Source organism: Oncorhynchus tshawytscha, unplaced genomic scaffold (assembly GCF_018296145.1).
Source record: "Oncorhynchus tshawytscha isolate Ot180627B unplaced genomic scaffold, Otsh_v2.0 Un_contig_1111_pilon_pilon, whole genome shotgun sequence".
Lineage (NCBI taxonomy): Eukaryota > Metazoa > Chordata > Actinopteri > Salmoniformes > Salmonidae > Oncorhynchus > Oncorhynchus tshawytscha.
Window position 1 is genome coordinate 116,020 of NW_024609654.1, and position 16,329 is coordinate 132,348.

Sequence of the window (16,329 nt, forward strand, 5' to 3'; positions counted from 1 at the left end):
TCTAGTAGATCCAGCTATATAACACTGTCTAGTAGATCCAGCTATATAACACTGTCTAGTAGATCCAGTAGGTCCAGCTATATAACACTGTCTAGTAGATCCAGCTATAATACACGGTCTAGTAGATCCAGTAGATCCAGCTATATAACACTGTCTAGTAGATCCAGCTATATAACAGCAGTAGATCCAGCTATATATATAGCACTGTCTAGTAGATCCAGTAGGTCCAGCTATATAACACTGTCTAGTAGAGCCAGCTATATAACACGGTCTAGTTGTCCAGTAGATCCAGCTATATAGCACTGTCTAGATCCAGCTATATAACACTGTCTAGTAGATCCAGTAGGTCCAGCTATATAATACTGTCAAGTAGAGCCAGCTATATAACACGGTCTAGTTGCTATCCAGTAGATCCAGCTAGTAGATCCATATAACACTGTCTAGTAGGTCCAGTAGATCCAGCTATATAACCCTGTCTAGTAGATCCAGCCAGCTATATAACCCTGTCTAGTAGATCCAGCTATATAACCCTGTCTAGTAGATCCAGCTATATAACCCTGTCTAGTAGATCCAGCTATATCACACTGTCTAGTAGATCAAGCTATATCACACTGTCTAGTAGATCCAGCTATATAACACTGTCTAGTAGATCCAGCTATATCACACTGTCTAGTAGATCCAGCTAAAAAACACTGTCTAGTAGATCCAGCTATATAACACTGTCTAGTAGATCCAGTAGGTCCAGCTATATAACACTGTCTAGTAGATCCAGCTATATAACACTGTCTAGTAGATCCAGCTATATAACACGGTCTAGTTGATCCAGTAGATCCAGCTATATAACACTGTCTAGTAGATCCAGCTATATAACACGGTCTAGTAGATCCAGCTATATAACACTGTCTAGTAGATCCAGCTATATAACACTGTCTAGTAGATCCAGCTATATAACACTGTCTAGTAGATCCAGCTATATAACCAGCTATACCCACACTGTCTAGTCCAGATATCCAGCTATATAACACTGTCTAGTAGTCCAGATCCAGCTAGTATAACACTGTCTAGTAGATCCAGCTAAAAACACTGTCTAGTAGATCCAGCTATATAACACTGTCTAGTAGATCCAGTAGATCCAGCTATATAACACTGTCTAGTAGATCTGTAGTAGATCCAGCTATATAACACTGTCTAGTAGATCCAGCTATATAACACTGTCTAGTAGATCCAGCTATATAACACTGTCTAGTAGATCCAGCTATATAACACTGTAGATCCAGCTATATAACACTGTCTAGTAGATCCAGCTATATAACACTGTCTAGTAGATCCAGCTATATAACACTGTCTAGTAGATCCAGCTATATAACACTGTCTAGTAGATCCAGTAGGTCCAGCTATATAACACTGTCTAGTAGATCCAGCAGGTCCAGCTAAATCAAATCAAATCAAATGTTATTTGTCACATACACATGGTTAGCAGATGTTAATGTGAGTGTAGCGAAATGCTTGTGCTTCTAGTTCCGACAATGCAGTAATAACCAACAAGTAATCTAACTAACAATTCCAAAACTACTGTCTTATACACACAAGTGTAAGGGGATAAAGAATATGTACATAAAGATATATGAATGAGTGATGGTACAGAGCAGCATAGGCAAGATACAGTAGATGGTATCGAGTACAGTATATACATATGAGATGAGTATGTAAACAAAGTGGCATAGTTAAAGTGGCTAGTGATACATGTATTACATAAGGATGCAGTAGATTATATAGAGTACAGTATATACGTATACATATGAGATGAATAATGTAGGGTATGTAAACATTATATTAGGTAGCATTGTTTAAAGTGGCTAGTGATATATTTGACATAATTTCCCATCAATTCCCATTATTAAAGTGGCAGGAGTTGAGTCAGTGTGATTTGACATTGCAGCAGCCACTCAATGTTAGTGGTGGCTGTTTAACAGTCTGATGGCCTTGAGATAGAAGCTGTTTTTCAGTCTCTCGGTCCCAGCTTTGATGCACCTGTACTGACCTCACCTTCTGGATGACAGCGGGGTGAACAGGCAGTGGCTCGGGTGGTTGTTGTCCTTGATGATCTTTATGGCCTTCCTGTGACATCGGGTGGTGTAGGTGTCCTGGAGGGCAGGTAGTTTGCCCCCGGTGATGCGTTGTGCAGACCTCACTACCCTCTGGAGAGCCTTACGGTTGTGGGCGGAGCAGTTGCCGTACCAGGCGGTGATACAGCCCGCCAGGATGCTCTCGATTGTGCATCTGTAGAAGTTTGTGAGTGCTTTTGGTGACAAGCCAAATTTCTTCAGCCTCCTGAGGTTGAAGAGGCGCTGCTGCGCCTTCCTCACGATGCTGTCTGTGTGGGTGGACCAATTCAGTTTGTCTGTGATGTGTATGCCAAGGAACTTAACTTGCTACCCTCTCCACTACTGTTCCATCGATGTGGATAGGGGGGTGTTCCCTCTGCTGTTTCCTGAAGTCCACAATCATCTCCTTAGTTTTGTTGACGTTGAGTGTGAGGTTATTTTCCTGACACCACACTCCGAGGGCCCTCACCTCCTCCCTGTAGGCTGTCTCGTCGTTGTTGGTAATCAAGCCTACCACTGTTGTGTCGTCCGCAAACTTGATGATTGAGTTGGAGGCGTGCGTGGCCACGCAGTCATGGGTGAACAAGGGAGTACAGGAGAGGGCTCAGAACGCAACCTTGTGGGGCCCCAGTGTTGAGGATCAGCGGGGTGGATATGTTGTTGCCTACCCTCACCACCTGGGGGCGGCCCATCAGGAAGTCCAGTACCCAGTTGCACAGGGCGGGGTCGAGACCCAGGGTCTCGAGCTTGATGACGAGCTTGGAGGGTACTATGGTGTTGAATGCCGAGCTGTAGTCGATGAACAGCATTCTCACATAGGTATTCCTCTTGTCCAGATGGGTTAGGACAGTGTGCAGTGTGGTTGAGATTGCATCGTCTGTGAACCTATTTGGGCGGTAAGCAAATTGGAGTGGGTCTAGGGTGTCAGGTAGGGTGGAGGTGATATGGTCCTTGACTAGTCTCTCAAAGCACTTCATGATGACGGAAGTGAGTGCTACGGGCGGTAGTCGTTTAGCTCAGTTACCTTAGCTTTCTTGGGAACAGGAACAATGGTGGCCCTCTTGAAGCATGTGGGAACAGCAGACTGGGATAGGGATTGATTGAATATGTCCGTAAACACACCAGCCAGCTGGTCTGCGCATGCTCTGAGGGCGCGGCTGGGGATGCCGTCTGGGCCTGTAGCCTTGCGAGGGTTAACACGTTTAAATGTTTTACTCACCTCGGCTGCAGTGAAGGAGAGGCCGCATGTTTTGGTTGCAGGCCGTGTCAGTGGCACTGTATTGTCCTCAAAGCGGGCAAAAAAGTTATTTAGTCTGCCTGGGAGCAAGACATCCTGGTCCGTGACGGGGCTGGTTTTCTTTTTGTAATCAGTGATTGACTGTAGACCCTGCCACATACCTCTTGTGTCTGAGCCGTTGAATTGAGATTCTACTTTGTGTCTATACTGACGCTTAGCTTGTTTGATTGCCTTGCGGAGGGAATAGCTGCACTGTTTGTATTCGGTCATGTTACCGGTCACCTTGCTCTGATTAAATGCAGTGGTTCGCGCTTTCAGTTTCACACGAATGCTGCCATCAATCCACGGTTTCTGGTTTGGGAATGTTTTAATCGTTGCTAAGGGAACGACGTCTTCAACGCACGTTCTAATGAACTCGCACACCGAATCAGCGTATTCGTCAATGTTGTTGTCTGACGCAATACGAAACATATCCCAGTCCACGTGATGGAAGCAGTCTTGGAGCGTGGAATCAGATTGGTCGGACCAGCGTTGGACAGACCTCAGCGTGGGAGCTTCTTGTTTTAGTTTCTGTCTGTAGGCAGGGATCAACAAAATGGAGTCGTGGTCAGCTTTTCCGAAAGGAGGGCGGGGCAGGGCTATATAACACTGTCTAGTTGATCCAGTAGATCCAGCTATATAACACTGTCTAGTAGATCCAGTAGATCCAGCTATGTAACACTGTCTTGTAGGTCAAGTAGATCCAGCTGTATAACACTCTCTCTCTCGCTGTTTTCTCTGTGTGTCGTCTGTCTGTCTGGTCTGGTCTTGTCTAGGTATGATGACCTGATGAGGAATCTGCCCCTGCCTGAGTATTGTGACCCTGAAGGGAACCTCAACCTGGCCTCTCATCTACCCAGCTTCTTCGTACGCCCAGACCTCGGACCACGCCTCTGCTGTGCTTATGGTACGAGCGTTCATTTAACATCGACCAGGCCTCAGGTCACTGTCAATGAACAGGTCTCAGGTCACTGTCAATGAACAGGCTTCAGGTCTCAGGTCACTGTCAGTGAACCGGCCTCAGGTCTCAGGTCACTGTCAGTGAACCGGCCTCAGGTCACTGTCAATGAAACAGGCCAGGTCAGGTCTCAGGTCACTGTCAATGAACCGTCTCAGGTCCTGAACGGGCCTCAGGTCACTGGTCTCAGGTCACTGTCAATGAACGGGCCTCAGGTCTCAGGTCACTGTCAGTGAACTCAGGCCTCAGGTCACTGTCAATGAACGGGTCACTCAGGTCTCAGGTCACTGTCAATGAACGGTCAGGTCTCAGGTCACTGTCAATGAACGGGCCTCAGGTCTCAGGTCACTGTCAGGTCTCAGGTCACTGTGAACGGGCCTCAGGTCTCAGGTCACTGTCAATGAACGGGCCTCAGGTCTCAGGTCACTGTCACGGGTCAGGTCACTGTCAGTGAACCGGTCTCAGGTCACTGTCAATGCTACACCATCAATATGTGTTTCATTGAAACCTAACAAAGCAGAAATGGAACATGAATGCTGGAATTAAAATGAAAGAAAGACATAGTTTATTCTGAGTTCAATGTCTACTGATAGAGGTCAGATTATCTCCGGAAGCCTTGAATATACATCAACAACATGCTGAAGCTTCCTCCTCTCTCCCTGTAGGAGTGGTAGCGTCTCAGGAGCAGGACTTTGGGACAGCTAACCTTCACAGGGAGGTCTCTGACATCGTCTCTGTCCTGGTGTACGTAGGGGTGGCCAAGGGGAACGGAGTCCTGTCCAAGACGGGTAAGAAGCGAACCAACACTGAACCCTGGGCTGTGCTCTATATAGTCAATAGGTAACCAACACTGGGCTGTGCTCTATATAGTCAATAGATAACCAACACTGGGCTGTGCTCTATATAGTCAATAGATAACCAACACTGGGCTGTGCTCTATATAGTCAATAGATAACCAACCCTGGGCTGTGCTCTGTATAGTCAATAGATAACCAACACTGGGCTGTACTCTATATAGTCCACTCTGAAGTGGTGAGACAGAGGTTACGGAAGTCCTGTTCCACTCTGAAGTGGTGAGACAGAGGTTACTGAAGTCTGAAGTGGTGAGACAGGGGTTACTGAAGTCCTGTTCCACTCTGAAGTGGTGAGACAGAGGTTACTGAAGTCCTGTTCCACTCTGAAGTGGTGAGACAGAGGTTACTGAAGTCCTGTTCCACTCTGAAGTGGTGAGACAGAGGTTACTGAAGTCTGAAGTGGTGAGACAGAGGTTACTGAAGTCCTGTTCCACTCTGAAGTGTTTGGAGTCCTTGGACTCTCTCTCTCTCTGGTCCTGTCCTGTACCTGGGACTCTCTCTCTCTGGTCCTGTCCTGGGACTCTCTATCTCTCTCTGGTCCTGTCCTGTACCTGGGACTCTCTCTGGGCATGTCCTGTACCTGGGACTCTCTCTCTCTCTCTATGGTCCTGTCCTGGGACTCTCTCTCTCTGGTCTTGTCCTGTACCTGGGACTCTCTCTCTGGTCTTGTCCTGTACCTGGGACTCTCTCTCTGGTCTTGTCCTGTACCTGGGACTCTCTCTGGTCTTGTCCTGTACCTGGGACTCTCTCTCTGGTCTTGTCCTGTACCTGGGACTCTCTCTCTGGTCTTGTCCTGTCCTGGGACTCTCTCTCTTGTCCTGTCCTGGGACTCTCTCTCTGGGACCTGGGACTCTCTCTCTGGTCTTGTCCTGTACCTGGGACTCTCTCTCTCTGGTCTTGTCCTGTACCTGGGACTCTCTCTCTCTGGTCCTGTCCTGTCCTGGGACTCTCTCTCTGGTCCTGTCCTGTACCTGGGACTCTCTCTCTTGTCCTGTCCTGGGACTCTCTCTCTCTGGTCCTGTTTTGTACCTGGGATTCTCTCTCTCTGGTCCTGTCCTGTACCTGGGACTCTCTCTGGTCTTGTCCTGTACCTGGGACTCTCTCTCTGGGCATGTCCTGTACCTGGGACTCTCTCTCTCTCTCTCTCTATGGTCCTGTCCTGGGACTCTCTCTCTCTGGTCTTGTCCTGTACCTGGGACTCTCTCTCTGGTCTTGTCCTGTACCTGGGACTCTCTCTGGTCTTGTCCTGTACCTGGGACTCTCTCTCTGGTCTTGTCCTGTCCTGGGACTCTCTCTCTTGTCCTGTCCTGGGACTCTCTCTCTCTGGTCCTGTCCTGTACCTGGGACTCTCTCTCTGGTCTTGTCCTGTACCTGGGACTCTCTCTCTCTGGTCCCTGTCCTGGGACTCTCTCTCTGGTCCTGTCCTGTACCTGGGACTCTCTCTCTTGTCCTGTCCTGTACCTGGGACTCTCTCTCTGGTCCTGTCCTGTACCTGGGACTCTCTCTCTCTGGTCCTGTCCTGTCCTGGGACTCTCTCTCTGGTCCTGTCCTGTACCTGGGACTCTCTCTCTCTGGTCCTGTCCTGTACCTGGGACTCTCTCTGGTCTTGTCCTGTACCTGGGACTCTCTCTCTGGTCTTGTCCTGTACCTGGGACTCTCTCTCTGGTCTTGTCCTGTCCTGGGACTCTCTCTCTTGTCCTGTCCTGGGATTCTCTCTTTCTGGTCCTGTCCTGGGACTCTCTCTCTCTGGTCCTGTCCTGTACCTGGGACTCTCTCTCTGGTCTTGTCCTGTACCTGGGACTCTCTCTCTCTGGTCCTGTCCTGTCCTGGGACTCTCTCTCTGGTCCTGTCCTGTACCTGGGACTCTCTCTCTTGTCCTGTCCTGGGACTCTCTCTCTCTGGTCCTGTTTTGTACCTGGGATTCTCTCTCTCTGGTCCTGTCCTGTACCTGGGACTCTCTCTCTGGTCTTGTCCTGTACCTGGGACTCTCTCTGGTCTTGTCCTGTACCTGGGACTCTCTCTCTGGTCTTGTCCTGTACCTGGGACTCTCTCTCTTGTCCTGTCCTGGGACTCTCTCTCTTGTCCTGTCCTGGGACTCTCTCTTTCTGGTCCTGTCCTGGGACTCTCTCTCTCTGGTCCTGTCCTGTACCTGGGACTCTCTCTCTGGTCTTGTCCTGTACCTGGGACTCTCTCTCTCTGGTCCTGTCCTGTCCTGGGACTCTCTCTCTGGTCCTGTCCTGTACCTGGGACTCTCTCTCTTGTCCTGTCCTGGGACTCTCTCTCTCTGGTCCTGTTTTGTACCTGGGATTCTCTCTCTCTGGTCCTGTCCTGTACCTGGGACTCTCTCTTGTCCTGTCCTGGGACTCTCTCTCTGGTCCTGTCCTGTACCTGGGACCCTCTCTCTCTCCTCATCACTATTCATTACAGACAGACACCCTCTGTGCTCAGTCTCTCTCTCATCACTATTCATTAGACACATTCTCTCTCTCTCTCTCTCTCTCTCTCTCTCTCTCTCTCTCTCTCCTCATCACTATTCATTAGACAGACACCCTCTGTGCTCAGTCTCTCTCTCATCACTATTCATTTTTAAGGGATGTTGATGCTTGTGTCAGCGAGCCCCGCCTCTCTGTGTTGTCAATGTACAGCAGACTCTGAGATGTGTGGTGTTTGAACTCCCACTGTGTTTGTGTTGCAGGAGTGTTGAAGAGACTGGAGGAGGAAGACTTGGACGACAGCGTGAAGAAGAGATTAAAGGATTCCAGCGAGACACCTGGAGCCTTGTGGCACATCTACATTAGCAAAGATGTGGAGAAAATTAAAGACTTTCTGCACAAGGTTATTCTCACTTTAATATGTTCTCTGTCTGTCTGGCCCTCTGGCTGGCTCTCTGTCTGTCTGGCTGGCTCTCTGGCTGGCTCTCTGGCTGGCTCTCTGGCTGGCTCTCTGTCTGGCCCTCTGGCTGGCTCTCTGTCTGGCCCTCTGGCTGGCTGTCTGTCTGTCTCTCTGGCTGGCTCTCTGGCTGTCTCTCTGTCTCTCTGGCTGTCTCTCTGTCTGGCCGGCCCTCTGGCTGTCTGGCTCTCTGGCTGGCTGTTTGGCACTCTGTCTGGCTGTCTGTCTGGCCCTCTGGCTGGCTCTCTGTCTGGCTGTCTGTCTGTCTGGCCCCCTGGCTGGCTCTCTGTCTCTCTGGCTGGCTCTCTGGCTGGCTCTCTGGCTGGTTCTCTGTCTCACTGTCTGGCCCTCTGGCTGGCTCTCTGGCTGTCTGGCCCTCTGTCTGGCTGTCTGTCTGGCCCTCTGGCTGTCTCTCTGGCCGGCTCTCTGGCTGGCTCTCTGTCTCTCTGTCTGGCTCTCTGTCTGTCTGGCCCTCTGTCTGTCTGTCTGGCCCTCTGGTTGTCTCTCTGGCCGGCTCTCTGTCTGTCTGGCTCTCTGGCTGGCTCTGTCTGGCCCTCTGGCTGGCTGTCTGTCTGTCTGTCTGGCCCTCTGGCTGTCTCTCTGTCTCTCTGGCCGGCTCTCTGTCTGTCTGGCTGGCTGTTTGGCTCTCTGGCTGGCTGTCTGGCCCTCTGGCTGGCTCTCTGTCTGTCTGGCCCTCTGGCTGGCTCTCTGGCCCTCTGGCTGGCTCTCTGCCTCTCTGGCTGGCTGGCTGGCTCTCTGTCTCTCTGGCTGTCTCTCTGTCTGGCCCTCTGGCTGGCTCTCTGTCTGTCTGTCTGGCCCTCTGGCTGGCTCTCTGTCTCTCTGGCTGGCTGGCTGGCTCTCTGTCTCTCTGGCTGGCTCTCTGGCTGGCTCTCTGTCTGGCTGGCTCTCTGGCTGGCTCTCTGGCTGTCTGTCACACTCACATATATATTCAAGTGGCTTTATTGTCATGGGAAACATATGATAACATTGCCAAAGCAAGTAAAATAGATAATCAACAAAAGTGAAATGAACAGTAAACATTACACTCACAGACGTTCCAAAAGAATAAAGACATTTCAAATGTCATATTATGTCTATATACAGTGTTGTAACGATGTGCAAATAGTTAAAGTACAAAGGGGAAAATAAATAAACATAAATACAGAGCATTCAGAAAGTATTCAGACCCCTTGACGTTCCCCACATCCCTCCATGCCACAGGCCCACTACAAAACAGACCAAATGAATCCTTTTCCTCATTAGTCCACACACATGACCCCTCAATGACAAAGCAAATCTAACAGAAATACCCCATCTACATAACATTCAGACCCTTTTCTATGAGACTTCAAATTAAGTTCAGGTGCATCCTGTTCCCATTGATCATCCTTGAGATGTTTCTACAACTTGATTGGAGTCCACCTGTGGTAAATTCAATTGATTGGACATGATTTGGAAAGGCACACACCTGTCTATAAAAAGTCCCATAATGCATGTCAGAGCAAAAACCAAGCCATGAGGTGGAAGGAATTGTCCGTAGAGCGCCGAGACAGGATTGTGTCGAGGCACAGATCTGGGGAAGTGTACCAAAACATTTCTGCAGCATTGAAGGTCCCAAGAACACAGTGGCCTTGGAACCACCAAGACTCTTCCTAGAGCTGGCCGCCCGGCCAAACTGAGCAATCATGGGAGAAAGGCCTTGGTCAGGGAGGTGACCGAGAACCCGATGGTCACTCTGACAGAGCTCCAGAGTTCCTCTGTAGAGATGGGAGAACCTTCCAGAAGGACAACCATCTCTGCAGCACTCCACCAATCAGGCCTTTATGGTAGAGTGGCCAGACGGAAGCCACTCTTCAGGAAAAGGCACATGACAGCCCGCTTGGAGTTTGCCAAAATGCACCTGAAAATTCTCTGGTGTGAACTCTTTTGCCTGAATGACAAGCATCACGTCTCTCTCTCTCTGGTTCTCTCCCCCTCTCTCTCTCCTCCCCTCCTCCTCTCCCTCTCCTCCTCTCTAGATGCCCTGATAAAACCCATCAGTCTGAGGGAGTTGTTTTACTATGGGACACAGCAGCCCAGCATCACATCTCTCTCCTCCCCTCCTCTCCCTCTTTCCTCCTCTCCCTCTCTTTCCTCCTCTCCTCTCTCCTCCCCTCCTCCTCTCCCTCTTTCTCCCCCCTCCTCTCCCTCTTTCTCCTCCCCTCTTCCTCTCCCTCTCTTTCTCTTCCTCTCCCTCTCTCTCCTCTCTTTCTCCTCCTCTCCCTCTCTCTCCTCTCTGGATGCCCTTATAAAACCCATTAGTCAGAGGGAGTTGTTTTACTATGGGACACAGCAGCCCAGCATCACGTCTCTCTCCTCCCCTCCTCCTCTCCCTCGCTCTCCTCTCTGGATGCCCTTATAAAACCCATTAGTCAGAGGGAGTTGTTTTACTATGGGACACAGCAGCCCAGCATCACATCTCTCTCCTCCCCTCCTCCTCTCTCCTCTCTCCTCCCCTCTCTCCTCTCTGGATGCCCTTATAAAACCCTAGTAAGAGGGAGTTGTTTTACTATGGGACACAGCAGCCCAGCATCACGTCTCTCTCCTCCCCTCCTCCTCTCTCCACTCTAGTCCTTCAGAGGGAGTTGTTTTACTATGGGACACAGCAGCCCAGCGTCACGTCTCTCTCCTCCCCTCCTCCTCTCCTCCCCTCCTCCTCTCTCCACTCTAGTCCTTCAGAGGGAGGAGTTTTACTACGGGACACAGCAGCCCAGCCTGACTGACGAGACACTTTATTGCTCACTGAACTGTGTGTTGTGGATGGTGGGTATCTCATCCTGCAGCCTTGTCTCTGTCTGGTTTACTGAGTAACGTCACTGATGTCCTGAATCTGACCTGGTGCCGTCCTGAATCTGACCTGGTGCCGTCCTGAATCTGACCTGATGCCGTCCTGAATCTGACCTGGTGCCATCCTGAATCTGACCTGGTCCTGTCCTGAATCTGACCTGGTCCTGTCCTGAATCTGACCTGGTCCTGAATCTGACCTGGTCCTGTCCTGAATCTGACCTGGTCCTGTCCTGGTCCTGAATCTGACCTGGTCCTGTCCTGAATCTGACCTGGTCCTGTCCTGAATCTGACCTGGTCCTGTCCTGAATCTGACCTGGTCCTGTCCTGAATCTGACCTGGTCCTGTCCTGAATCTGACCTGGTCCTGTCCTGAATCTGACCTGGTCCTGTCCTGAATCTGACCTGGTCCTGTCCTGAATCTGACCTGGTCCTGTCCTGAATCTGACCTGGTGCTGTCCTGAATCTGACCTGGTGCTGTCCTGAATCTGACCTGGTGCTGTCCTGAATCTGACCTGGTGCTGTCCTGAATCTGACCTGGTCCTGTCCTGAATCTGACCTGGTCCTGAATCTTATCTGTTCCTGTCCTGAATCTGACCTGGTCCTGTCCTGAATCTGATCTTGTGCTATCCTAAATCTGACCTGGTCCTGTCCTGAATCTGACCTTGTGCTATCCTGAATCTGACCTGGTCCTGTCCTGAATCTGACCTGGTCCTGTCCTGAATCTGACCTGGTCCTGTCCTGAATCTGACCTGGTCCTGTCCTCCAGAATCTGACCTGGTCCTGTCCTGAATCTGACCTGGTCCTGTCCTGAATCTGACCTGGTCCTGTCCTGAATCTGACCTGGTCCTGAATCTGACCTGGTGCTGTCCTGAATCTGACCTGTTCCTGTCCTGAATCTGATCTTGTGCTATCCTAAATCTGACCTGGTCCTGTCCTGAATCTGACCTTGTGCTATCCTGAATCAATAACCTTAATACAGAGAAGCAGCCTCATTTATTAGGGCATCTCTTTAGTTCCCGTCTATTACCTGTGGTGTTTACTATCTGTTCTACTGATGTCCCCTCCTCCATCAGGTTACATGTCGGAGCACCCAGGGTTGAATATAGATTACCTGTGGTGTTTACTGTCTGTTCTACTGATGTCCTCCTCCATCAGGTTACATGACGGAGCACCCAGGGTTGAATATAGATTACCTGTGGTGTTTACTGTCTGTTCTACTGATGTCCTCCTCCATCAGGTTACATGACGGAGCACCCAGGGTTGAATATAGATTACCTGTGGTGTTTACTGTCTGTTCTACTGATGTCCTCCTCCATCAGGTTACATGACGGAGCACCCAGGGTTGAATATAGATTACCTGTGGTGTTTTCTGTCTGTTCTACTGATGTCCTCCTCCATCAGGTTACATGACGGAGCACCCAGGGTTGAATATAGATTACCTGTGGTGTTTACTGTCTGTTCTACTGATGTCCTCCTCCATCAGGTTACATGACGGAGCACCCAGGGTTGAATATAGATTACCTGTGGTGTTTTCTGTCTGTTCTACTGATGTCCTCCTCCATCAGGTTACATGACGGAGCACCCAGGGTTGAATATAGATTACCTGTGGTGTTTACTGTCTGTTCTACTGATGTCCCCTCCTCCATCAGGTGTTTTCTGTCTGACTGAGCACCCAGGGTTGAATATAGATTACCTGTGGTGTTTACTGTCTGTTCTACTGATGTCCTCCTCCATCAGGTTACATGACGGAGCACCCAGGGTTGAATATAGATTACCTGTGGTGTTTACTGTCTGTTCTACTGATGCCCTCCTCCAGGGTTGAATATAGATTAATCTAATATTTAATCTGATGCAGGTTTCACCTTCTCTGAATAGTATCTGCTGCTCTCTGTCTGTGGTCTGTCTGTCCGTCTGTGTCCGTCCGTCCGTCTGAATTAGCTCATCAGTCTAACCTCTCCTGTGTAGTTTGTCCGTCTGTCCGTCCGTCCGTCTGTCCGTCCGTCCGTCCGTCTGAATTAGCTCATCAGTCTAACCTCTCCTGTGTAGTTTTCTGTCCGTCCGTACTGATGTCCGTCCGTCCGTCTGAATTAGCTCATCAGTCTACCTCTCCTGTGTAGTTTTTTCTGTCTGTTCCTACTGTGCCGTCCGTCCGTCCGTCTGAATTAGCTCATCAGTCTAACCTCTCCTGTGTAGTTTTTAATGTCCGTCTACTGATGTCCTGTCCGTCCGTCTGAATTAGCTCATCAGTCTAACCTCTCCTGTGTAGTTTGTATAGTACCTGTGGTGTCCGTCTGTTCTCCTGTGCCGTCCTCCGTCCGTCTGAATTAGCTCATCAGTCTAACCTCTCCTGTGTAGTTTTCCGTCTGTCTACGTCTGTCCGTCCGTCTGAATTAGCTCATCAGTCTGAACCTCTCCTGTGTAGTTTTAATGTCCTGTCCGTCCGTCTGAATTAGCTCATCAGTCTAACCTCTCCTGTGTAGTCTATTTGTCCGTCTGTCTGTCCGTCCTGATGTCCGTCCTCTGAGGTTAGCTCATCAGTCTAACCTCTCCTGTGTAGTTTGTCTGTTTTCCGTCCGTCCTCTGAATTAGCTCATCAGTCTAACCTCTCCTGTGCTGTTTGTCTGTCTGTTCTACTGATGCCGTCCGTCTGAATTAGCTCATCAGTCTAACCTCTCCTGTGTATGTCTGTTGTCTGTCCGTCCGTCCGTCCGTCTGAATTAGCTCATCAGTCTAACCTCTCCTGTGTAGTTTTGTCTGTTCTGTCCCTGTCCGTCCTCCGTCTGAATTAGCTCATCAGTCTAACCTCTCCTGTGTTTAATGTCTGTTCTACTGTCCGTCCGTCCGTCTGAATTAGCTCATCAGTCTAACCTCTCCTGTGAGTTTGCGTCCGTCCGTCCGTCCGTCTGAATTAGCTCATCAGTCTAACCTCTCCTGTGTAGTTTGTGTGTCCGTCCGTCCGTCTGAATTAGCTCATCAGTCTAACCTCTCCTGTGTAGTTTGTCCGTTGAATTAGCTTCAGTCCGTCCGTCCGTCCGTCCGTCTGAATTAGCTCATCAGTCTAACCTCTCCTGTGTAGTTTGTCTGTCCGTCCGTCCGTCTGAATTAGCTCATCAGTCTAACCTCTCCTGTGTAGTTTGTCCGTCCGTCCGTCTGAATTAGCTCATCAGTCTAACCTCTCCTGTGTAGTTTGTCCGTCTGTCCGTCCGTCCGTCTGTCCGTCCGTCCGTCCGTCCGTCTGAATTAGCTCATCAGTCTAACCTCTCCTGTGTAGTTTGTCCGTCCGTCCGTCCGTCCGTCCGTCCGTCCGTCTGAATTAGCTCATCAGTCTAACCTCTCCTGTGTAGTTTGTCCGTCCGTCCGTCCGTCCGTCTGAATTAGCTCATCAGTCTAACCTCTCCTGTGTAGTTTGTCCGTCCGTCCGTCCGTCCGTCTGAATTAGCTCATCAGTCTAACCTCTCCTGTGTAGTTTGTGTGTATAATCTTAGCTGTGTGTTCTTCATGTGTTGTCAGCAGGTTGCTAAGGAGCAGGGGGTGGAGATTTCAGCAGAGCACGACCCAATCAGAGAGCCGGGCTGGTACCTGAGCAGGAAGTTGCGTCAGCGTCTGTGGGAGGAGCATGATGTGCAGGGCTTGACCGTGGTTCAGTTCCTGGGGGACTCTGTCCTCATCCCGGCCGGGGCGCTGCACCAGGTACCTCTGGTAGATTTAGTTTGAACCTTTTTATTAAACACTTATTTAAGAACGACGAGAGACACAACACTACATAAAGACCTAAGACAACAACACTACATAAAGACCTAAGACAACAACACTACATAAAGACCTAAGACAACAACACTACATAAAGACCTAAGACAACAACACTACATAAAGACCTAAGACAACAACACTACATAAAGACCTAAGACAACAACACTACATAAAGACCTAAGACAACAACACTACATAAAGACCTAAGACAACAACACTACATAAAGACCTAAGACAACAACACTACATAAAGACCTAAGACAACAACACTACATAAAGACCTAAGACAACAACACTACATAAAGACCTAAGACAACAACACTACATAAAGACCTAAGACAACAACATGACAACAACACTACATAAAGACCTAAGACAACAACACTACATAAAGACCTAAGACAACAACACTACATAAAGACCTAAGACAACAACACTACATAAAGACCTAAGACAACAACACTACATAAAGACCTAAGACAACAACACTACATAAAGACCTAAGACAACAACACTACATAAAGACCTAAGACAACAACACTACATAAAGACCTAAGACAACAACACTACATAAAGACCTAAGACAACAACACTACATAAAGACCTAAGACAACAACACTACATAAAGACCTAAGACAACAACACTACATAAAGACCTAAGACAACAACACTACATAAAGACCTAAGACAACAACACTACATAAAGACCTAAGACAACAACACTACATAAAGACCTAAGACAACAACACTACATAAAGACCTAAGACAACAACACTACATAAAGACCTAAGACAACAACACTACATAAAGACCTAAGACAACAACATGGCAACAACACTACATAAAGACCTAAGACAACAACACTACATAAAGACCTAAGACAACAACACTACATAAAGACCTAAGACAACAACACTACATAAAGACCTAAGACAACAACATGGCAACAACACTACATAAAGACCTAAGACAACAACACTACATAAAGACCTAAGACAACAACATGGCAACAACACTACATAAAGACCTAAGACAACAACACTACATAAAGACCTAAGACAACAACACAACATAAAGACCTAAGACAACAACACTACATAAAGACCTAAGACAACAACATGGCAACAACACTACATAAAGACCTAAGACAACAACACAACATAAAGACCTAAGACAACAACACTACATAAAGACCTAAGACAACAACATGGCAACAACACAACATGGCAACAACACAACATGACAACAACAAATCAAATCAAAATCAAATCAAATCAAAAAAAATTGTCACATACACATGGTTAGCAGATGTTAATGCGAGTGTAGCGAAATGCTTGTGCTTCTAGTTCCGACAATGCAGTAATAACCAACAAGTAATCTAACTAACAATTCCAAAAAAACTACTGTCTTATACACAGTGTAAGGGGATAAAGAATATGTACATAAGGATATATGAATGAGTGATGGTACAGAGCAGCATAGGCAAGATACAGTAGATGATATCGAGTACAGTATATACATATGAGATGAGTATGTAAACCAAGTGGCATAGTTAAAGTGGCTAGTGATACATGTATTACATAAGGATGCAGTCGATGATATAGAGTACAGTATCTACGTATGCATATGAGATGAATAATGTAGGGTAAGTAACATTATATAAGGTAGCATT

At 48.4% G+C, this 16,329-nt stretch overlaps 1 protein-coding gene across 1 annotated transcript in view; it reads left to right on the forward strand.

Moving 5' to 3' along the window:
* The window catches only part of LOC112238496 (probable JmjC domain-containing histone demethylation protein 2C), a 120,812-nt gene that overhangs the window by 91,873 nt on the left and 12,610 nt on the right, over nucleotides 1–16,329 (forward strand). Inside the window, 4 exon segments of the mRNA XM_042316658.1 lie at nucleotides 4,158–4,288; nucleotides 5,005–5,127; nucleotides 7,889–8,028; nucleotides 14,421–14,597. Coding sequence (XP_042172592.1) covers nucleotides 4,158–4,288; nucleotides 5,005–5,127; nucleotides 7,889–8,028; nucleotides 14,421–14,597 — 571 coding nt within the window.